At 38.1% G+C, this 24,675-nt stretch overlaps 1 protein-coding gene across 1 annotated transcript in view; it reads right to left on the bottom strand.

The window, feature by feature from the left end:
* The window catches only part of TTC3 (tetratricopeptide repeat domain 3), a 139,027-nt gene that overhangs the window by 114,021 nt on the left and 331 nt on the right, over nt 1-24,675 (bottom strand). The window contains exons 2-10 of the mRNA XM_060150918.1: nt 13,625-13,779; nt 12,835-12,877; nt 12,367-12,517; nt 11,809-11,896; nt 10,527-10,580; nt 9,294-9,414; nt 7,185-7,270; nt 6,027-6,121; nt 4,846-4,908 (exon numbers count right to left, since the gene is read on the bottom strand). Coding sequence (XP_060006901.1) covers nt 4,846-4,908; nt 6,027-6,121; nt 7,185-7,270; nt 9,294-9,414; nt 10,527-10,580; nt 11,809-11,896; nt 12,367-12,517; nt 12,835-12,877; nt 13,625-13,779 — 856 coding nt within the window. The remainder of the gene's footprint in view (nt 1-4,845; nt 4,909-6,026; nt 6,122-7,184; nt 7,271-9,293; nt 9,415-10,526; nt 10,581-11,808; nt 11,897-12,366; nt 12,518-12,834; nt 12,878-13,624; nt 13,780-24,675) is intronic.

The following is a 24,675-nucleotide window of genomic DNA, read 5'->3' as shown; positions in this document are numbered from 1 at the left end:
GCCACAACAGTGAGAGGCCTGCGTACCGCAAAAAAAAAAAAAAGCAAATTCAGCAGCTTTTAAGCAAAATAAAGAGACAGCACAAGTAAGAGAAAAGAGTGAGGAATAATTCACCAACCAACACGTACACTAAGGCTCCCCACATACACTAAGATTTCTGACATTCACACAGAAACATACAGCTGACTTGATTTACACCTCGGGCCTCAGAGAAATTCAGAAACACACACACACACACACACACACATCATTTAAAGTCTATCCACCTGCTATTAATCACAAGTTGGGAGCTAATAGGTAATATCATATAGATATAGACTTTATATAGAGATATATATTTAACTATCTATATAGATATAGATAGTTAAATATCAAGTTTTAAAATTCCATCGTTTGGGGCTTCCCTGGTGGCACAGTGGTTGAGAGTCTGCCTGCTGAATCAGGGGACACAGGTTCCAGCCCTGGTCCGGGAGGATCCCACATGCCGCGGAGCAACTAAGCCCGTGCACCATAGCTCCTGAGCCTGAGTGCCACAACTGCTGGGGCCTGCATGCCTGGAGGCCATGGTCCGCGGCGGGAGAGGCCACCGCAATGGGAGGCCCGCGCACCGCAACGAGGAGTGCCCCCGCTCATGGCAACAAGGGAGGGCCCGCGTGCAGCAATGAAGACCCAATGCAGCCAAAAATAAATAAATTAATTTAAAAATTCCATCATTTTCCAAAGTAAATTTTTTTTAAAAATCCAAGGCTCTCCCCTTTTCCAATTACATTTCCCATTACACAATTTATCCCATCCCACCAAACAATTCAAATTTTCACGTATGAGTCCCACAAGAATGAATTAAACAGTAAGTCTAATCATATACCTTGCAAAATCATTGTAACTATAGACGCTATAGATGCCTGATTGCTTTTTCTAGATTCCCCTCTAATCTGAAAATTTCTAATTACTTCAGTTAAAACCATCACTCTAAAATGCAGAAGATCAGAATAAAAAGGACATGTCACCCCAGCCAGGCATTCTGGGATACACTGCACGCATTCCTCAGCTTGAAGGATTCAGTAGGGAGAAGCAGTGGCAGGAGGCAGCATATTTCCACCACCACCCCCAAGCCCAACCCCATTCCATGTGCTTCCCCAGGGCAACATCTGCTGACCTGGAGGTGCACACCTCTGGAGAGTGGTAAGGGTTCTTTCTGACTCCGGGCCTCCCCTAAACCCACTCAAGGGTGGCCAGACTTACAAGTATAGGCTATTACAAGTGGGGCTATTCGGCATTAAAACCTCCACCACTCTCTGACCATTTCTAAGTGAAGCATTTTCCCCACACATACTTCACCTCAGGTTCCCAACCATTGGTCTTAAAATACTTCTACTTCTCTCCTTTCAAGATTACTTTCCACTTATTTTATCCTTAATGTTTGGTGTTTTTTCCTTTTTTCATCTTATGTGCATTTTAAATTACACTTTGTGTTACTTTTTTATCAAATATACATAAAAGTACAGAGAATAACATTAAGATAATCAACACCCATGTACCAGCTTAGCAAGACCTTAACATTTTGCCATATTTACTTCAGATCTTTTTGCAGAGGTCTGTTACAGCTGACACCCACTGTGAACCATCTTTCCCGGCTGCAATCCTCTTCCCTCCCTCCCTCCCTCCCTCCCCAGAGATAGCCACTCCCCGGGTGTTTAACATGCCCATGCACTTTAAAAACATTGTAAATACATACTATGTATTAATTATGGATATGCATATCATTTTGCACATTTTAAAACATCATATAAATGGCATCATACCGTACAAATCATTCTGCAACTTGCTTTTTCACTCAACATTGCATTCATTTTAACTGCTGCACAGAATTCCATTGTATGAATATACCATAATTCATTTTATCCATTCCCCTACTGATGGACTTTTAGGTTGTTTCCATTTCTTTACTCTTAAAAACAACGCTCTAATGAAGGCTCGTACACATCTTCTTGGGTAGCCCAGAAGCGGGCGGCAGAGTACGCACATCTTCACCTTGCCAAAGGGCTCTCCACAGTGATTGCACCAATTTACACTTTTCTCCAGCCGAGTATGAAAGTTTCCTTTGTTCCACATCCTCTCAAACACTTGGTGTTATGAGGTTTTTAAATTTTTGCCAATCTGATGGGTACGAAAGAGAGACTCACAGTTTTTAATCTGCACATCCTGTAAGGACAATCATGTTTATTGACTATTTAGACCATTATTTTAATTTTTTTCAACTTTCACATTGCCGTTTGATTCTATCATCACCTTATGGTGATTAATAGTAGAGACTCTGCATCCAGGCTGCCTGGGTTCAAATTCTGGCTCCATCACACCCACCTAGTGTCTGAGGACACTGCTTGACCTCCCCAGGTCTCAGGTTCCTCGTCTATAACGATAGAGCAGCACCTACCTCACGGGGTTGTGAGGGTTTTATGAGTTAATACATGCAGAATGCTCAGAACAGTGCCAGGGAGGTCGGATGCTTCACCCTCAGCTGTTCCTGCAGCTGCTCAGCCTGATTCCCATAACGGACCTACCAACCCTCAGATGTGAGAGCTTCAAAACATCTCAATCTTGGTAACCCAGATAAATGGCATGGGTCCTCCTGAGTCAATGGCACGTCTGAATCACTGGCAACATGTTCTTTTCTGAAGTCATATCAACTACTCACTTGGTCAGGAGTTATGTGTATTGCAGGTTCAGAAAACATTATCCCTACATTACTGAGCAAGTCATATAAACAATGAATGAGGTGGGAACAACAGTAAAACCAATGTGGCATAATGCTTCTGACATTAAATAAGCATCCAGCACATATTGGTGATTGCCTAATAAGGAAATGCTGCTGACCTGCCTCTAAAGAAAACTTCATTGGTGTTGAATCACAAACCTAGACCGGCAGGAAAGAGGTACAAGGATGGATGCACAACCCTGCTCTTGACCTTGACCTCACCGGGCTACCTGGCTTCTATACTTCTACTTTGATGCACCTCCTTCACAGCAGAGTTTTAGCAGGATCCTGCTTGAGTGTCTAGCATTCAACACTCACGAAAGAGGGCAGAAACCCCTGGTTTGCCTCTCAGCTCCCAGCGATCCCCTAGGCAGAGGGGATGACCTTCCACCCAATCAAGGTTTCAGATAGGCGCCTTGATTTTCACAAGAGGCTAGCCAAGTTGCCCAACCTATTCATCTTGAAAGTATACAGATTGACCTTTAAACAGCGCAGGATATCTGCAATTCTGGACCTAGCCAGAGGCAATAATCTAAAGACATTTGCAGCTCATTTCTTGTTAGAACCAGTTGAGGACAGTGGTATAGACGGAAGACTGTGTCAAGCCCATCCATTCCTCTAGACTAGATAGCCTCGGTTTATCCACGGCTTAAGCCACCTAAAAGCTGCATAACGTTAATACAGCGGTATTCTCCGAGGTGGTGATTTTATTTTCTTCTTTTTAAACTCTTGTATTTTCCAAATTTTCTACCATGAGAAAGTGTTCTGTTTATAATAAAAGAAAAACATACAGGTTATTTTTAAAAGCTTCATACTTGGAATATACTATAGTCCCCACTCCCACCTCCCAACGTAAGTGCTTTCCCTGAGCAACAACTGATATCATATTCTCTGCATTCGTGAGAAAACTTAATGAAAAAAATTATTTATGAAACCCCAAACTGCACTCTCAGGGAGTTTCTTCCTTTGAACAGGAATGTTGCTGAGGTTCTTCTCTACTCCACCACTCAGTTCATATTAGCCATATAAGAAACTTCTTCCAGAACGAAACACCAGCAAAACAGTTTCACCTGAGCAACTGGTGTCCTCTTTCTTCAGGGTCAGTGAGAATTATGTAACTTGTCGGGTATTCTCTTTTTATTTTGGGCAACAGAGAGGTCAGATGCAAATATGAATTATAGCCAATCACTAAGCAGGACCTTATGCCTATGCAGCTTTATTCTAAGGATCCCAGGCTCTAACTTGGTTTTTTAGTTTGTTTTGTTTTGTTTTTAATATTTTTCTACTGAGTGGATGTATTCCTGAAGCAACCCGAAACCCTTCCTGCAATAAGGTAGGACACAGTTAAATGTAACTGTCATCTACACTGCTCAACATTAATGCTTAATATTTAAGTCCTAAAAATTTTAAACTGAGACAATAAAATCATGGTACAGTATCAACAATCTTTCTCAACTAATAAATAAAAGCTTAGTTGAACATGAGGAACTAAGAATTAATTACGATTTCACTCCCAGAGTTAAACCATTAAATTTCTTTTCCTTCACTTATGAAGGATATTTACTTAATTTTTTCATAACAAGACAGAGGAAACAAATACAGCAAAAATTCTTCCAGAACTATACAGATTAGCTAATAGAGCAGAAGAAGGTAATATATTATAGGTGTTATAAACACAGACTTTGACATCATCAGATAAGATCTGTGTTCAAATCTTGGCATCACTGCATCATAGCTTGAAAAAAAATGGGGCAGGGTAGAACCAAATTCACAGTTACTAATTACTAATGGTATGAGTTTGCCCAAATGTAAAATGTGGAGAATAATTATTTATTAAATGTGTTGTGAGAATTAAATAACCTATACGCAGTGCTTAAAATAATGCATAGCATGTTATCCACTCAATCAGAATAGCTGTTTCTGTCGTTGTTTTTATATATAAAGCCTAAAAGAGCTCTCTTCTAAGCATTTAACTATTTCTGCCGAAGAACTAGTGAAGAATTTTCTTGCGAAACTGCAAAACAGAAATACTTCTCAAAGATCAGTATTTAGCCTAACAATTCAGTGATTAGGCACTCTAACCAACTTACCTAAATTGTCCAGTGCGAAGAAAACAAAGAGCTCGGTTACCATAAAGAAGGTGATTTTCAGGTCTTTAAAAGAAATAATGTTTCGTCAGTAAAGAACATTACATACAAAACAAACATAACACAGAAATCGTAAGGCATGAAATAATTTTCAAAAACTTTACATCTGTGTGGCAGAGCACAAAGAATATAGCTCTTGTTCCTTCACTTCCTGAGCAACTTGTTCAAACCAACTTAAACTTCCCTGTATTCAAAATGAAGATTAAAAAGTTCTACTTTTTCTGCCTAGCTCATAGGGCTGCTGCAAGGATCAAATGAGACATATTAAAAAACTAGCAAACTACAAGTATGTTATAACTGTACAGAACAGAATACTTATGTAAGTCAGAACTGTACCACCTTCACAAAGAACTCAAATAAAGGAAGCCTGTAAATTACAACCGTAATTTAAATAGCTTCATTTCGAGTTTTGTCCTTTTTGGTTTTATCTTACTGTTCCTCTACCGCTTCCTAGAAGAACAGAGCAGCAGGCTTTCAGATGTGGTGTACTACCTGGATTCACTCATTCCCCGTGGAGATGGGTAAGACAGGAAAGAGAGTAGCTGTCTACAGCGCACCCTCCTAAGGCTGCTACAGTATTAGGTGGGCCAGCTAAGATGTCAGTAAGAGCCAGGTGAGGCACACTTGCAGGAACGCTACAAAATTCTAGCAGCTGAGCAAACAGAAGATGAGGTAGAGAGAACACATGCATTCTCTCAACAATTCCAACTATTACCCTTTAAAAATTCCCTCATAGAAAGCACAAATCCCTGAATGGGTGACATCTTAAGTACTAGTAACTAACCCTTTGTTTTATCAGTTAATAATTTGGAAGGAATTAGTGGAAGGGAAAACAAGAGCAAGAAAGAACAGATGACCCTGTACTGGAAAGCTTGGGAACAAAGTGGGGCAGGGTAGAAGCAAATTCCCAATTTTGTCTGATTCACTTGAGTTATACAACTTGATTAGTAAGTTCATCTACTCAGGTCATCTCATGCTTCTAATACCTACGGGTGAGAAAATATATTCTGCATAGCAAACTGATGATATTCTCCAATTCCTCATCTTGTGTTTCTTTCTAATGACTAGCATTCTAACTTGATCTGCCACATAAAAAGGGTCTCATTGTTCTATTTTGCTCTTACCTACATTCAATGGCTCTGGTGTAATAGATAATAGCTATATCAAATCTTTCTTTGGAAAACTCTTCATTTCCTTTCATTTTCATTAGTTCTCCTTGCTGAGAAATCAAGGTAAAAGAAGACCCATCAATTAAATGCAAAGAGAATCAGTAACCCCAATATTTAAGAAAAATGGTTCTGGGTTTCTATCTCAGATATCAGAAGTAACCTGGGGGATTACTTAGGTAGAAAATGAGAATTCAATACCCAACATTTTAGAATATACATTTAAAGAAACCTGTCTGTCTCTAATGACTCAACGCTAACTTTGATAAAGGGATATTAAAAAGTAAACAAAGCCATGACATTATGAATAACACTAACAATTTACCCCTTGTGTACCGTATTTGCAGGCCCACTTTTAAACAGACCTTGACATGCCTGCATATGCAGAAAAGAAATAAGATCCAAGTAGAATTTTAATTTTAGGTTAGAAAATGTGATGTTATTCAACAAACCTGAGTGCTTAAAAAATAATATATAAATCAATAACATATAGGCACTGTTGATTAGACTAACTGCCCCCCCAAAAAAATCATGTGACCTACAGCAAGGATGAAATAAAAACAAAAAAAAACAACCAACAACAACAAAAACTGAAATCAAAGATGCTACAGATATAACTAAAACTTTTCAACTCAAACCTTCAAATTTTCAAAATAAACAAATTATTATTTACTGGATTATATCAATGGCTTTAGCTAGAGAATTAAGTAGAATATTAAATATTTTCCTAAATCCCTTTTTAAAAATTTAGTTAAAATCATATTTCCTATGAGTGAATTGTATGGCATGTGAATTACATGTCAATAAAGCTGGTGGCAAAGAAAAATCATATTCCCTCAACTAATTAAAAGCCTTTTAATTTAAAAAAAATCAAATTTCGATTTTCAATTAACTCTTAAAATCTATAACATTAGAAAATTCTGATCAAGATGGCTTCCTCTTCCAAAAAAAAATTCCAATCAAAATTTATTAAAAATTTCCCTCGAACATGTTATCAAATTTTATAGTAGTTCCTTGTGTATTGACAGCAGTTTTACTGAACTTTCCTCTGAGTGTTAATAAAAGTTCTAACAAGCAAATCTTAAAATATACTTACAAGTAAATATTTATTCTCACCTCTAGACACTCCGCACAACTTTGAGTTTTAAATTCTTCAAGCAAATTGCAGTTTTCTGTTACAACTTTAGTAATGTGATACTTGTCTAAATTTTATTTTTAGGAGAGAGTGAGAGAACATTTGTTTAAAAAAAACAAATTGCTATTGTTAATGTTCTAATTCTTAGGCTACGTAGGTTGAGTCTGTAAAGTTCAAGATATACTTTCTAAATAATGTTTCTTATAATCTTTTACATGTATCAATATATTTTTAATAAACAGCTGATAAAATGTTTCAGAAAACATTAGATTCATTGCGTGCTAAGAATCTAATCTGTTTTATTTCTAGCATTTAAAAATCTTGTTTATTACTACTCTAGTTCTAATTGTAGTTAACAGTGCTCTGTCATAACACATTCCAAATAGGCCTCATAATTACTCAAGTCAATTCAACAAACGTTATTGAGCTATGGTGTACCTGGCACGAAGTTTAACTAAAATTTCTGAAAACAAAAAACCTGAGAAACTACTTTCTAAAATGTGTTTAATATAAAAAAAATGAAGAATTTAAAATGTCTTAATTCAACATTTTGACTCTCATGAATGTTAAAATTTGACATTTTTTGAAACATTATTCTCATAAAAATTTAATAAACTAATTAAAATGCAGTAGGTAATAACCAAAATTTATGTTAAAAATTTACCAGACATCATTTTCTGTATTTTAAGCTGTTCTATAAAAAAGATTTTGAGTGGTAAATAATAATTTTATTGCAACAAAACTATAGTTACGCTTCTAGCCAAACATATTCACTTCCAAAGCAAAAGCAGTACCTAAAATTTAAGACTGAAGAAAGAATTTTGGAAGGTGACCAAATAAAGTAAACTAATACTAAAGGGACAGATTAAGATTATAGAACAAAAACCCGAACTTTGAGATCAGAGAGACCTGACTTCTCATCTAGGTTCTACTACTTAATAGACTAAAGAAATATCACTTAACCTTTCAAAGTTTGCTCATTTCTAAAATAGGATCACAGCATCAACCTGGCAGAACTATTATAAAAAGAGAGAACAGAGAAAGAGTTAGAAACGAGCCCAAATGGGTGTCCAGTACATGATACTTGGTCCTTTACTTCCACCATAAAATCTAGGCTATAATTAAAGGCTTCCAAAACAACGAAAAGAACAACCTCTATCAACGTAATACAGCCCACCGTCCAATAAACATCAGGAAAACCTGTCTTGGGGCTTTCCTGGTGGCACAGTGCTTAAGAATCCACCTGCCAATGCACGGGACACAGGTTCGAGCCCTGGTCCAAGAAGATCCCACATGCTACGGAGCAACTAAGCCCATGCGCCACAACTACTGAGCCCATGTGCCACAACTACGGAAGCCCGCACGCCGAGAGCCCATGCTCTGCAACAAGAGAAGCCACCATAATGAGAAGCCTGCACACCACAACAAAGAGTAGCCCCTCTCCCCACAACTAACCAACGCAGCCAAAAATAAGTAAATAAATTTATTTAAAAAAATAAAAGAAAAACCTGTCTTCATATTTAAGATTAATTTCTCTCTAACACTCAGGTCAAGAGTATAAAATGTGCCCTCTACTCAAAATGGCAAATAGAAATGGCAAATTATCAGTCATTATCAGCTAAAGAGCCAAATACTTCCTGTTTCAAGATCCCTATAAAAACACTACTAACCCTCAAATATTTTAGAGAAAAATATTTCACAAAGTAAAAAATATATAAGGCAGCTTCATCATATATAAGAATAACAAATTCATCAGAGAAATGAAAATTACAATCTTAGCTCAGTTACTTCTCTTATGAATGAGAATACATAAGCCCCAATGTGGTCTCTTTGGGTATTATATATTAATAATTTATGGCATACATTTGCTAGGATGTTTAAAAGGAATTAACATCACAGATATCATCAAGACAGGAAATACAGAATAAAATTAACTACAGGGTTAAAGTTCTCTTATTCAGGCTTTTACTCATAAGAGAAAAGCGTTTTTTAAAATCCTAAGATAAGAAATCACAGCTACACATTCTATTTTCCAAAATAATACCTTTATAAAACTGAGTCAAGTAACAATTTAAAGCATTTATACTTACATTCAGTAAAGAAAATACTTAACATAGGCCAGCAATTGTCAACTGCTCCTAACCTAGGTAAAATTGTTACATCGCCTGTGTATTTCACCCAATTCAAAGCTTCTTCCATTGCCAAGATTTTCTGTTTCAAAAAGAGGGATGAAAAATGTGATCTGTGTATTAATTATAAGTTTACATGTGGCATTATAAATTTATCTTATATAGTATTTCAGACTCTTATTACAAAACTTGTACAACCTCATGTTTTCATTACTATAGCATGAAGCCTAGAATAGCTAGACCCCAACACACAAGTTAACAGAGACCACAGACTCACATATGTTATATCTTCAGGTAACCTCAGGCCACCCTCAGAGCCCAGGATGCTGCTGCAATGATTAAAGACCTGGAAGTTGAGGTCTACAACCTGGCCAGAGGCTGCCCTAGGTAGCAGGAGAGTACAGTAACACAAGGTGAATAGGGGTCTCAGATTTCATCTAAACTGGGACTTCCATCCTTACCTTAAGATTAACGGTATCTATTAAGGTTCACGAAAGGGACTATGTACTTTAAATGGTCTGTGGCAAAGAGAAGAATAAGCATATAGGCAACAAGAGGAGGGCATGGTTGGGCAAACGAGCACTCAATGCAATGACCTTCATGAAGGGTCGAGAGTTCACAGAAGTGTAATTCATACTTCTCGTGTCGGAAAAGATTTCAGAAATTAAATAATGAAGTCATCAACGCTGGTGTCAGGTTTAAGGGAAACATGTACATGTTTATGTCACCAGTAGCATTAAAAATTGGTTTATTGGGAATTTCCTGGCAGTCCAGTGGTTAGGACTCTGCGCTCTTACTGCTGAGGGCCCGGGTTCAATCCCTGGTTGGGGAGCTAAGATCCTACAATGTATCTGGAGATCATCTAGTAAATGTGTATCAAAAAATGTTCATACCAGGGGCCTAATAACTTCATTTGGGAGAGAACATATGCCAGGTAAATAATCTAAAAGAGAAAAAGCAATCAACTTGTAAAAGAGGCTCAAAATTACACTACATATATGGGGGAAAATGATAATAATGCAAACCCCGCAAACAAGGAGATTGCTTAGGCAAAATAACAGAAATCAGTACTACTAAATGCTACCTATAAAATGTTGACTCAGTGGGCCTAGTATTGATACAGGGGGCAATGAGAAGTGAGAAAACTGCCACTTATTCAAAGTGGTTGTATCGTATTCCCATGTTAACACTTACATTTTCTATTTTATAACCAATTCTCAATAAGCCTCCAATAAAGAATGAATCATTCTGCAAAACAGAAAAGACAAAACATTTTTTTCCTTATTCGGCCAATCATACTTTAATTTTCTAGTGGAAAAAAAAATTCTACATTTTAGGAATACTACTCTATGTACATAGCAGTCCACTTTCTACGGCACTTTCATGCCCAATTTACCTCTTAAGGACCCTAAAACAAGTCAGAAATCGTCTTACACAGGGTTCTAATAATAAAATGATTTAGTTTAACTTTTATATGTACGGATTTTAAACTTTCAGATGTATGGTTCATTACACCTAAACTTTTTTATAAAATTACATTGGCTGGGCTTCCCTGGTGGCGCAGTGGTTGGGAGTCCACCTGCCAATGCGGGGGACACAGGTTCAAACCCTGGTCAGGGAGGATCCCAACATGCCGCGGAGCTGCTGAGTCTGTGCACCACAACTGCTGAGCCTGCGCTCTGGAGCCCGCGAGCCATAACTGCTGAAGCCTGTGCGCCACAACCACTGAGCCCGTGCTCCACAACAAGAGAAACCACTGCAATGAGAAGCCCCACGCACTGCAACGAAGAGTAGCCCCCGCTCTCCACAACCAGAGAAAGCCCGCGCACAGCAACGAAGACCCAAAGTAGCCAAAAATAAATAAATAAAATAAATAAAATTTTTTAAAAATTACACTGGCTGATATAAGTTGCTGCAAAGGATTAATCTGCAGGAAATAAATATCAGAATGCCCTTTCTAAATTTAAGTTTGCAATCAGAATTACCAAGAAAAACACGTGGCTCCATAACCAACTGAAATGAGAAAAATTATTAAACAGCTTTCAAGGGGAAAAAAACCCTCAGTGTAGTACAGGGATACCTCCTCACCAGACATGATAAAGTTTACCCCAAAGAAAAAATATTTGTTATGGTGGTGCTAACTGTGGCATGATTTTACGTTACAAGATAGGACCCATCACTTTCAGAATCTGCGGCAAAGGTTTCTGTGAACTAGGTGCACACTTCCATTTGTGACAAATTCTAATGTCTATTTGTTAACGGCAAGGAGCACGCCTGGTTCTCATCATGTCATGTCAGAACCACGAAAAAAGCCATCTACCTGATCTCTCAAACACACAGCACAAACTCATGGATAGCAGAATAAGCTCAGGTTAACCATTACCCATTAGTCACCATAAATTAGTAACATGGGCCTAATACCATATAAATATCTACATTCTTGAAATGCAGGAGGGGAACACATTCTATCACTTACCGCAGTTTTCTTTGCCAAATCCACAATATCTTCCATCAACTCAAGATGTTGTAATTTCTTCAAACTTATCTCAGATGCATGAGAACTGCTTAAAGACAAATTTATTTTTTAAAAGATTAGGGTCTCATATATAAAATTCATTGAATCTTATACTTAACTATATGTTATACCTCAATTTAAACTATTTGAATAAAATTAAGTTCTCTTACTTCACTCTAGGTAATAATAAGTTGTTTATTAGGTAGACAAAATACTATACTTTTTTCTTTCTTCTGTACTATAATACTGGTATTTATAAACAAGCATATTAATTTTTCCTTATTCAGCTTCAAATCTACCATCTAACGCTCTTCAGAGTTTCATTCATTATAATGTTACCACGATTATTCATTTATATCCAAATCCCAAGTATTAACTTTTCCACTCTATTAAACAAAAGTAGAGTTGAACAGTATACAAGAATGAGACATAAGCCTCCCGTTGCACTTGGCATTCCTCAGTACTGGGCAACACACTCACCACTGTTCATACAAAATGGGTTAACAAGCAGTAACTTACTTTGCCTCCACACAGGGATGCAACCGTGATATTACAGAACTGTGCTGACGTTGAAACAGAAGTGGCCAGAAGACGTGTATTTTAATGGCATCACAGTAATCTTGCAGGATAGAAATAGGTTTACTACACCACATAGTGCAGATATCAAACTCTTAATTAAAAAGAAAAAGTTTTAAATTAATATTTTGTGCCTCATTTTGGAATGAATCAACACTGTCAAGGGAAAAGACAAAAATGGATATGGAAAGGTAAGAAATGAAAGGATGAAATATTTTAACCTGTCAGATGTTAAGAATATCTAAGTGTTAGCTAAAACTCCATTTTAACAAGGAAAGGTTTTTTAATTTCTAGTTAAAAAGGATAATAAAGAATAAACTTTGTAAAGATGTATAAGTCTGTTATGTTGATGTGAATGCATGAACCTCCCTTGATAGCTGTTTCAACAAATTAAAATACCAAAGTACTCACCTAAGTTTCCCTCACTTTGGGTATAATCTTTATACTGTCTACCCTGAAAAAGAAAAAAATTCTTTTGACTTGTATCTGGTAAATGCAAAAGTAACAGTTCTTGATTTTTAATGTAAGGGTTATCAATACTAAACTAAAAACTTAAAGTACGTTTACTTTTACACTTTGAATACAACATCTTCAACCAATGAGTCTTTTGGCCTTTTTCAGTGTTTCCCCAAGTCTGTTCCTATGGCTCTCCCTGAGAGCCTTTAGTCTCATCTCCAGTCAGAAAACAAGCTTTCACCAGCACTGCACATTCTCCTTGTTGAGGCACTGCTTACTTCTCCGTCTGAAATGACCTCTTCAAAAGCCATACATATCTCCCTATCAAATCTCGTGTAGCACAAAAATATCTTTACTCAGACAGCTCTATACCACAAAACCTTCAAGAAGTAAATCGTAAAGGTTCTCATAAGAAGGAAAAAAAAATGTATAACTATGTATGGTGATGGACGTTAACTAAACTTATTGTGCTGATCTCATGATATATACATATATTGAATCCTTATGTTGTACATTTGAAACTAATGTCATATGTCAATTATACCTCAATTTTTTAAAAAAATAAACCTTTAAGAATACACAATGTTAAAAACAAAAAGTTAAGGGGACTTCCCTGGCGGTCCAGTAGTTAAGACTGCACTTCCACTGCAGAGGGCACGGGTGTGATCCCCTGGTCAGAAAACTAAGATCCCGCATGCCACGCGGTGTTAAAAAAAAAAAAAAAAAAGTTAAGAAATCTACTTACCACCCCGTCACAGTAAAGTTGAGTCACACGAACATAATCATTGGACATAAATTCGGAGGCAAAGACACAATCATCCACATAAGGGGACTCTTCTAACAAGGCATAATCTGCTACAGTGAAATTTCCCAGGGCAAAATCGTCCATGGTGCACCCTCCTAAGGACACAACAAAACCCAAATCCATAATCAAATCATTTGAGATGATATGAGAAGCAGTTTTCCTAGCTTCTATAGTATATCTGAAAAATACCTGGAACTTATGCCCCAAGGAAATAACTCCAATGAGAACACTGAGCTCTGGAAGATTCTCAATCTCATTTGCTAGTCTCTCCCCTTGACTCTCCTCGAGTATCAGTTTAATCTATTTCTTCCTTTTGTCAGGTTCAAAGAATCACCATCTCTACCCTGCATTTAACTGTTTACATGTCTCCTCTGGATGGAAGATAAGTAAGGGCATCTTATTCATCTTTGTATGTGCCTAGATGAATGAACAAAAGACATCCTTCCACTGCTGCCCTTTTACCCCAACTGCTTCTACTGCCTCTGTGAAATATGCTGTTTCATCATACAGAAACTCTGCCACATTCTCAAACCTCCTGGCTGGAACTAAACCCTGACTGCACTGAGAAAACGGTTTCCTCTCAGCTGTTCATATTCTCCTATCCATGCCTCAGTGTGTGTGTCTGTCTCAGGCAAAGGGGCAGAGCTGAAGTGGTACAGGGAGAGTACGCAGCCTCCTAACCCCTCACAGCCGCATCCAGACCTGTCATCCTCCCAGCAATCGCTGCTCCTAACGCTCTCACAACAGCTACAGCAGCACGGCAACGCCCCTTACATTATCAGCGACCATGCTCTTAAAACAAGTACTTCAGTGGGGGGACGGGGAATTAGGGCTAGAATTTCAGACTAAAGTGTAGTCCCCTGAAGAAAGTTCAATAACAAAAATGTATAGCTATCAGTGAATAGTTACAAAACCTAAATATCACTGGAAAATGCAGCATTTTATTACTTGTAACTCTTGCCCAAGTAGTGGCTTTCTTTTCCTATCATCACCAGCACCACCATTAACACCATTTTTTATACCTGTTCACTTCATCACTATTATCCCACTACTGTTATGATAAACCAAGTTTCTTTTTTCCCAAGCAAGACCACCATGAGTCCTTGGAAAACACATCTGTTTCTTTAAGTAATCCTTCCTCTTATGCCCAATTTGCTGTACAACAACCTCACAATATCAGAAGTGAAGACCAATGACCACCTTCCTAGCAAACTGCCGGTACCATTTGTCCTATGTTGTACCAGGCGTTTTACACGTACCATCTCACTGATCCTCACAGCAATTCTTTGCAGGCCCAATTATTATCACAGTCACTGTACAGATGGAAAACATGCATAGCAAAACTAAGTAATCTGCTCAAGGTCACCAAGCTAGGCAGGATTCAAACCTAGGTCTTCTGAATCCACAGTTTCCTCTCAAACACTGTATTTCACTAGATCTACGTTTCGTTGTCACTGCCGTCTAGCTGCCTCCTGGCTGTTGTCATGTTTAAGAACACAGGCACCTAGTTCACAGTGTTCGCCTCTTTCCTCCAATCATCATTCCAGCCACACCAACATCCATGTGGACAACCCTTCAGGACTCTAGCCTTGCAGTGCAACCACCTTCTCAACTAAAATGAAATCTGCGGCCCACCTCACCTAGGCTCTTCCTTCACAAGGCCACACCTTGGACCACTGCCCAGGTCTAAACCAGTTTTTAAATCTTTAACTCTGATTAGCTCCTCTCCAACCACACCCAGGAATCATTACGACTTATGTCTCCCCTATCTCCTACCACATTCTTCAACCTCATCAAGAATTCTTCCTTTTCTGCCATTCAAATCCTCCATTCTCGTTTATTTTCACTTTCCTAATATTGGGTTTCCACTTCCACCATTTAAGGGAAGCTGCTTCAATAAAGCCGCTGGTGACCTTTTCCAGTAGACTGGTTATCTACAATGTCTGGAACCTGACCTGTCCTGGATGAACAATACTTCCAGAGTTTAGAGAATTTAACTCCAAAAGTAAACGATGACTGGAAAAAATATGAAGACATTTTAGCACCCAAAGTATGGCACATAATATGGGACATATGCTATTCTGGGAAATATATACACTTTTAAACTCATTTGTCTTGCAAATGTTTTTTGTATATAAATACAGAAAGAGCCAAGAACGGTCTGTCACAGCCCACACATCACCATCATGGCATCAGTTACAATACAATTAACATGCTCATACCTGGCAGACTGAGCCACTGTGACACCATGCTGGTCAGTCACAGCCTGGCATATCTCACTGATACCATGCCCTACACCAACTGCACTGTAATTACGACATTGGTGTTATTTTTATTTTCTGTTTTGTTTTAACCAGAGAGGCGATGCGGCATAGTGGTTAAGAGCATAGACTCTGGAACCAGACTGCCTGGGCTTGAATCCTGGCTCTATTTCCTGAATGTGTGATCTTGGACAAGTTACTTAACCTCTGTAGGCTTTAGTTTCCTCACTTAATCAAATGAGGACAGCAATCCTACCTATCTGATTAATCCATTAACACATTTAAAGTGCTTTTAATAGCACACAGTGTATAAGAAACGCTACAAATATCAGCTATCATTAACATATTAGATGAATGTTTTTTTAATCCGCTATTTGGATGCCTCTAACTAAATGGTCTCCCTTAATTACTAATTCCAAAGAGCACTTTTCAGCTTACGACTTACTTGACGCTGTTGACCACTTCCTCCTTCTCAGAACTCTTCATTTGGACTCCAAAGACCATCTTCTCCTGGTTCTCCTCCTATTCTTCTGGCTGCTCTTCCTCAGTCTCCATGGCTCTTCTTCTCCATTCCCCGCCACCCAAATGTCAACTCTCTTTTCTTCTCACGCTTACTCTCTCCTTGGGTGACCTTATCCACCATACCCATGCCTTAAAACAGCACTTTCTGAACTTCCATCATTTGCATAGCTTCACCACAATTTTTGCCATTTCCACAGATCCCATGTGTTTTATTTACTTAATATTCTCTTCTTTTGGGGCTCACTTGGTCTAAGTGATAATATCCATGATATTATAGGTTTGAAATACAGCTTACGTTTTTCAGACACGTTAAATTCCTATTTTTTTATCTGTGTACTACTTTAAATTACCTCATACTCACTGTAGCAAACCACAGCTGACATGTCCAAATGCTGAAGACTCTCAAATCTCTCCAGGCTGGGTTGCATCTCATGACTTCTAGACCCTCCCTATCGACTGCTACTGGGTCTTAACCAAGATGTCCCGCAAGCCTCTCAGATTCAGTAAGTTCAAAAACAAACTTATCTTTTTCCTCAAGAACAAATGAAACCAAGTTCTTTCCTCTTTCTGTATGTTACCAGTTAATTGCTCTACATGCCACCTGGTTACCCAAACCAGAAATCTGGACGTCTACACTCCCCCAGTCTCCTTCAACATTCCTAACCAACCTGACCATGAAGTCCTGTCCTTTCGACTCCTCTAAGGAATCCGAAATTAGCACACATACACCTCTTCATGCCCACTGCCAATGCCCTGGTTGCAGCTCCACCTTTTCTCCTCTGAACTACTTAAACAAGCAGTCTCCTAACTGGTGACTTGCCTTCAATCTTGGCATCCCCTAAAACTCCGATCATAACACTTCACTGCTTAAAATAATTGAGAAGCTTCTCATCATCTTCAGGATAAAGTCCAAACTCCTTACTATAGCACAGAAGGCCTTTGGTGATCCTGTTCCTGCATGTCTCTAGTCACTCCATGACATGCAACGTAGAAGCCAGTCATACTGAGCTGCCCGGCACTTCTAAACAAACCTTATTCTGCAACCACAATGCCTACCAATCCTTAATACTCGATTCCAGGAAGCATTTCCTGAACTTCTCACTACCACCAAGTTTATTTTTGCACCGCTTCTCTGTAAGCCCCGAGCACCCTGCTCATATCTTTTTGACAGCAATTTTTATACTGTTTGGTCATTACAGGTTTCTCTCTGTAGGTTCACTATGTCCAGAGGGCACATCTTGCCCTCTCATCTTGATTCCATATCTCAGTGCTTCCCAAATTTTTAATTTGCATACCCCAAAGTAGAAAACTTTGCCAAACCCACTTGTCAACTGTACTGTTACCTATTTAATATTTTTATTTACACTAACTCAAATTTTAACTTAGATGTAAACTTGTTTTAATGGAAAGTTTGTTACCACCAAGAAATCTTAAGTTTGGTAGGACAGAATTTTTTTCCTAACACATACTAAAATGAATATACTACAAAAATTAAATACTAATGTAAAGGACTTCTGAGCCCATCGATGATGATGAACTAATGGGGCACTCCATGACTGCAAAACAAAGTGGATGCTAGATTTTTAAAATTTTGCTGAGCTCATAGAAATAGCCAACATTTAAAACCACCCTTTCCCCCCCAAAGCAACAAACCTCTAGCTAGAAACTAAACCTGACAGTCAACAATGATAAATCATAATGCCAAGAGCAACAGTGGGATCATGGGCCAGAAGCAAAGTGAGAAAACTGAAAGGTTGGTCCCACGTAAAGCTCCCAGCCAAAGCTAATACAAATCCTATCAGAAGGAAAGTACCCCCAAATCAGACTCTCAAAATCCCCACAGAGAAAGACCAATCAATCAGGAGTTCATCACTGAAAATCTCTAAGCACAGGAGGGGACAATCCACCATAAGAAAGGCAACAGAAAAAACAAGCAATAAATTTAGACCCCTGAGGACATCAAACATTGGGACTGCCAGTCTACAGAATACAGATTCAAAAACATGAGCAAGCAACATGAGACTAAAAAAAATGGCTGGGTATAGCTAAAAAAGAACCGAGCGATACTTCAAGAAACTAAAAATATAATTGTTAAAAGTAAAGGAAAATAAAACACATGGGTCAAACAGATGATCAGGCACAGGTGAAGAGAAAACTGACGAACAAGAACATATGCCTGATGAAATTACCCAGCAATTTAAGTGCTGGCAAAGATACAAGGAAATGAAAAATGTGAAAGATGAAAAGTGATCTGGAAACAGTCTAATACATATATATCCAGTTAAATTTCCGGAAGGAGAAAATAGATAAAATCAGAGAGAAAGTATTTAAAGGACACAAGGCTCAGAATCTGCTAGACCTCATGAAGACAAAATTCTGAATCAGGAAACACATGTATCCAAAATAGGATAAATAAAAAGTAATAATCATCTAGACTTAGAAGTGAAGATGTAAACCAAAGACAGAAAATCCAATGCAGCCAGAAGAAAAATAATATTTTCTTCAAATTATCATAAATAAAACTGGCAGCAGACAACTTTGCATGTAGAATAATATATTTACCATATAAGCAGAAAATAAAGCATCAACCTAGAACTGTATACCCATCAAAATTATCCTCAAGAACAAGGGTAAAATAAAAATAATTTTAGATAAAAAAATGAGTTGACCACCAAGAGACCTGAACTAACTTCTAAAAGTACAAATTAAAAATCATAAATTACCTGACTGGATTAAAAGAAAAATCTAGTAATATATTCTTCATAAGAGATACCTAAAATCTAAGGACATAAGAAAAGTGACATGAAAATGAAGAAAAAGGTTATTCCAGGTAAATTACCACCAAAAGAAAGGTGGGATAGACCAAACAGACCCTAAGACAAAAATCAAAATTAAGCATGGAGAGAACCACAACATAACAGAAAAGGTTCAACCCACTAGGAAAACAATGTTTAGCTTGCATGTATCTAATCAAATAGTCTCAAAATACATAAAAAGAAAAACTGTTAGAACTACAGGAAGTCTGTTAGAAGGTAACAGTGGAAGACTACATCTCTCTCATGATAGGTCAAACAACTGAAAATTAATATAGACAGTCTGAACAACACAATTTACAAGCCTGATCTAACACATACATAACAACTAGAGAATACGTACTCTTCACAAGTACACACAGAATAGTTATCACAATTCCCTATGTACAAGGCCATAAAGCAAGGGCAAACAAATGTTTTTAGAAAGATAAAGTATACAATACATGACAACACAATTAAGAAATGAACGAAAAGGAAAAATGTTAATGAAGAAACATTTGGAAATTTTAAAGCATATTTTAAAGAAAACTTTAAAACACGTAAGTCAGAGAATAAATCAAAATAGGAATTTTAATAATACTTAAATTTAAAAGTTAATGAAAATACCATAAATTAAACCATGTTACATAAAGCAAAAATGAACTGTGAGGAAGCGTAGCTTTACATGCTTGTAGTAGGAAACAGGAATGACTGAAAATTAGTAAGTTAATCATGCAATTTAAGTTAGAAAAATAATAAACAATAAACTCATAGAAGGAAAAGGAAGGAAATCATAAAGGAGACAAAAATCAATGAACTAAAAAACAAAAATAGAACAAATGAGGCCAAAAATTCATCCTCTAGGAAGATTAATAAAATAGACAAACTTCTGGCAAAATTTAAAAAAAAAAGTCGCACACAAATAATATTCAAAATGAGAAAAGGGAACATAACTACAAGTAAAAGAGATTAAAGAGAATTAAGACAATACCATGAACCTGATGCCAATAAATTTTTAAAAGTAAATAAATAGGGCTTCCCTGGTGGCACAGTGGTTGAGAGTCCACCTGCCGATGCAGGGGACGCAGGTTCGTGCCCCAGTCCGGGAAGATTCCACATGCCGCGGAGCAGCTGGGCCCGTGAGCCATGGCCGCTGAGCCTGCGCATCCGGAGCCTGTGCTCCGCAACGGGAGAGGCCACAGCAGTGAGAGGCCCGCGTACCACAAAAAATAAATAAATAAATAAAATTTACCAAAACTGACTAAAAGAAATGGAAAACCTGAAGTCCTATTACTATTCAATTGCTAATTATCAACAATTTACAGTCCTCTACACACAAAAAATTAGATCCAAATGATCTCACAGATAAATGCTACCAAACTTTTTGTTGTTGTTGTTCAGCAGATCACTAGTGAACAGAGGGCCAATTCAATACACGGAGTGAGGTCAATTGTAGCCACATGGGGGGAAAAAATGAATGTGGATCATTACCTCACACCATATACAAAAATCAGTACCAGATGGATTATGAACTTAAATGTGAAAGGCGTCATTTAAAAACTTCTAAAGAGAAACACAAGAGAATGACTTTATAATCCCAGGGCAGGGAAAGTTTCCAATTAGATTACATTAAAATTAAGAACTTCTGTTCAGCAAAATACACCATGAAGTGCAAAAAGACAGAGCATGAACTAGAAGAAATTTACAACATGTATACTCAATAAAGGATCGATGTTACCAGTTTGTTTTAAAAGACACCCCAACAGAAAAATGGGCAAAAGATATGACGAGGTATTTTTTTTGTGAACAAAAAGGACAGATGGTTCACAGACAAATGAAAAGATGCTCAAACTCATTAACAATCAAGAAATACAAATTAAAACCACAATGCACACCATTTCATACCCATCTGATTGATAAATATTAAGAAGTCTAAAAGTAATAAGTGTTGCAGAGAATATAGATCAACTATAACTCTTACACACTGCTAATCAAAGTATATAAATTGACAAAACTGCTTGCCAAAGTATAAGCTGGTACAACCACTTCAGAAAACAATTTGGTATCATTTTGTAAAGTTGAACATTCATACCCCATAACCCAGCAATTCCACTTCTAGCAAATAGCTTACCACAGTGGTATTCCGATATTTTTTTACTCACAAACCACAACGCTTTAAAAATTACATATTCTTCACACTTTAAAATGACATCTAAAAAATTTCAGCCCCAAGTTTAAAAATTGCAAAGGATGAATTTCTGGAGTATCACAGAGACATTTTAAAACTGACATATCATTGGTTTAAAATGTCATAATTATTACAGCATAAAGTTGATCAAAAAATAACTAGTATATATAATGATAATTAAACATAAAAGTTACATTTTATTGGAAATGCAGCTCTTGAGGAGATGGGAAGTGTCTGGATTAAAAGAGGTGTTTCCTAACACTATAGCTGCATGTATTTTAGATTAGCCTTTTGTTTTCCATGGAGAGTTTTTCAACTGGGACACTACCCTGGTAAGATTCCATATGGGTGAGCGCTATGCATTCCTAATTTAAGGCAGAAGTGCTACTGTGAGAGGGAAGGTGGGAAAGTAGAACCAGGAGGAAGTTTCTGTCACAGGCTTCGGCATTACCAGTTTTACGAAAGGGTACACATGGAATTTAATGATCACAAATTGATTCATTAATATTACCTGTGCCCAAGTACTCCTCAGAAAATCTTTATTACTTCCCCAGAGGTCATATACCCCAGTGTGAAAAGTAGAGAAATTCTTGCAACTATGTACCAGAAGATATGTACAAGAATCTTCAAAACAGCAAAACCTAGAAACAACCAAAATGTTCATCAACAGAAGAACACATATACTGTGTTATATTCACCCACAGAATATTACACAGCTGTGAAAATTAATGACATATCTATACTGAATATCAGTGACTCTTAGAAACATAACATTGAGTGAAATAAGCAAGACCCAGAAAGCTGTATCCAGTATTCCTTTTTTTAAATTCAAAAACAATAGAAACCACACAATACATTGTTGAGGGATGTATACATATCTGATAAAATTATTTTTAAAAAAACAAGGAATGACACACACAATTTAGGATAGTAGTCACTCTGGAGGTGAGCACATTCAATATCGGTCATTTTGATTCCTGGATTGATCATTTTGATTCTTGGATTGAGTGGTGGGTTGATAGGTGTTCATTTTATTGTTTTGCTTCACAACTTGCATATGTTACATACTTTGAAGGTATCAAATATTACATTAGAGGAAAGAAGATTTTTAAAAAACCGTTCATCATATGCAAAAAAGTATTTAATTAAATCACCTCACCTGCTATTAGAGAGGTACATCTAACATACAATGGAATTATCTTACATCAACCATTGAAACTGATACATTAAGTACAAAATAAATGTTTACTGGAATTAATCTTATGAGAACCAAATGAGATAAAGACTGAGCCAGTTAACTGTGAGAGATGAACCCATAGGCTGACACAGGGCTAGAGCAGAAGCCAAGGTGGGTGCAAGCAAATTTAGCTGCAAGCTAAAGTTATAAGGAAGCTGGTCAGTAAAGAGAAGGCAAAAATGTAAAAGTCAGGTAACATACAGTGTTAGCAAGGGTGTGACAAATGGGTGTCCTCACTCAATACCAGTGAGAGTGAAAATTAGTGCAACCACTTTGAGAGCTTCTGTGATATTTAGTTACGTTGAAGATGCATATTTCCTAGTATAGAGCAAATCCACTACTAGGTGTATTTTCTCGAGAAACTTCCAAACGTGTGCACAAAGCAGACAAGTACAAAGATGTTTATTGTAGGATTGTTTTTTTAGAGTCAAAAACCAGAAACAAAGCCCATCAACAGGAAAACGGATAAGTAAATTATGGTATATTCATACAATGGAATTCTATACCAGCAATTAAAATGAATGAACCAAACACAATTATCCAGTTTATTCATATGTAAGTCTGAAAATGTGATGCTGATCGAAAAACGCAAGTTGCAAAAAGACACATTGTTTAATACCATTAAAGTTTAAAACACACAACACTATATATTGTTTATGGATCCACCGTGATCAAAGTATAAAATATGCAAGGGAATGATATACACAAACCTAAACACGGTGACAACCTCTACGGAAGGAGAGGCAGGAACTGAGAGCACCTCCATATTTTGCAATTTTAGTTCTTTTAAATTAAAAAGAGGATCTGAAGTAAATTCGGCAAAATAATTACATCTGTAAATCTTAATCATGGATTGGTTAGATACCCCTCTGTATTTTATGTGTGAAATCTTCCAGAAATTAAAAAAAAAAGAAAAAACCGGAAAATTAGGCAAGAGTAAGAAAATTGAGCAAATGAACAACGAGAAACAGACACCGAAACGCAGCCCTTGAGCGCAGAGCACGAACCTTTGAGCAAGAGGAGTAGCTGGGTCTCTAATGGGTAATGGGTCTCTAATAGGATAAAAGGCAAATTTCCTGCAATACAGAATGTCCTAGCTAGAGCCGTAATTATGAGGAAACTGCTCCCAAGGCGGGAGTAAAACCTGTAAGATGTCTACCTTGTTTCCCTCGCCATGACGCCAGGCAGAATCAAGAGAGTTAATTTACGTGAACGCCATAAACCACTATATGAACCGTTAAGTATTATCAAGAACGCCCAGGATCGCCTAAAAGGTATTTGCCCAGGTGTCGTGTACATATTATTTTGGAAGGAGTCTGCAATCGAAGGTCTTTGGGCGTGTAGGGCGCCTCTGAAAATAGTACGCCACACTGCTATCAACCAACATTCACCTATGCCTTGACTCCATTCTTGGCCCTTGGCCCCCTTATTCCGTCCCCAAAACAGGCTGGCTCGACCGGCCACACCTGACATCGTAAATATTACGGCGCAGCGGGCCAGACCCGCTGCTGTCCCCCCTTCCCATTAGCTCTGGAGGAGGAAGGATGCTCCGAAGAGGCGCAGGGGACGGGGGAGCACTGAACTGATTTCTCCCTCCCCGTCCCCTCCCCGCGCTCGGCAGCCATTCTCACGAAAACAGGTAGCGCAGGTGTAGGGAACACAAGACAGAGGAGGGGCGTGCAAGAACGTTCACGAACACTCGCGAACGACGACCTGATCACGCACTCGACAGGACCCAGGCGCAACGCGCGCGCGGGGACACGCGAGGACGCACCGCCGGGCGGACGATGCTGCAGGCGGGGGTCTCGACTACAGGAGGCGCGGCGACGCGCGCGGAGGACGCGCAACCCCGGAGAGAGGCAGTGACACAAACGGGGGCTCCCACACCGCCGGGGTGCCCACGCCGTCGCCGGTTAGAACCAGCGCGGACACAGAGGAGCCGGGAGGGGACACACGGGGCCGTGCCCACCCGCGCTCAGGCCGGCGGACCC

Source organism: Lagenorhynchus albirostris, chromosome 5 (genome assembly GCF_949774975.1).
Source record: "Lagenorhynchus albirostris chromosome 5, mLagAlb1.1, whole genome shotgun sequence".
In the NCBI taxonomy this organism is placed as follows: Eukaryota; Metazoa; Chordata; class Mammalia; order Artiodactyla; family Delphinidae; genus Lagenorhynchus; species Lagenorhynchus albirostris.
The sequence above is the reverse complement of the archived record's forward strand: the minus strand, read 5'-3'. Positions and strand labels throughout refer to the sequence as shown.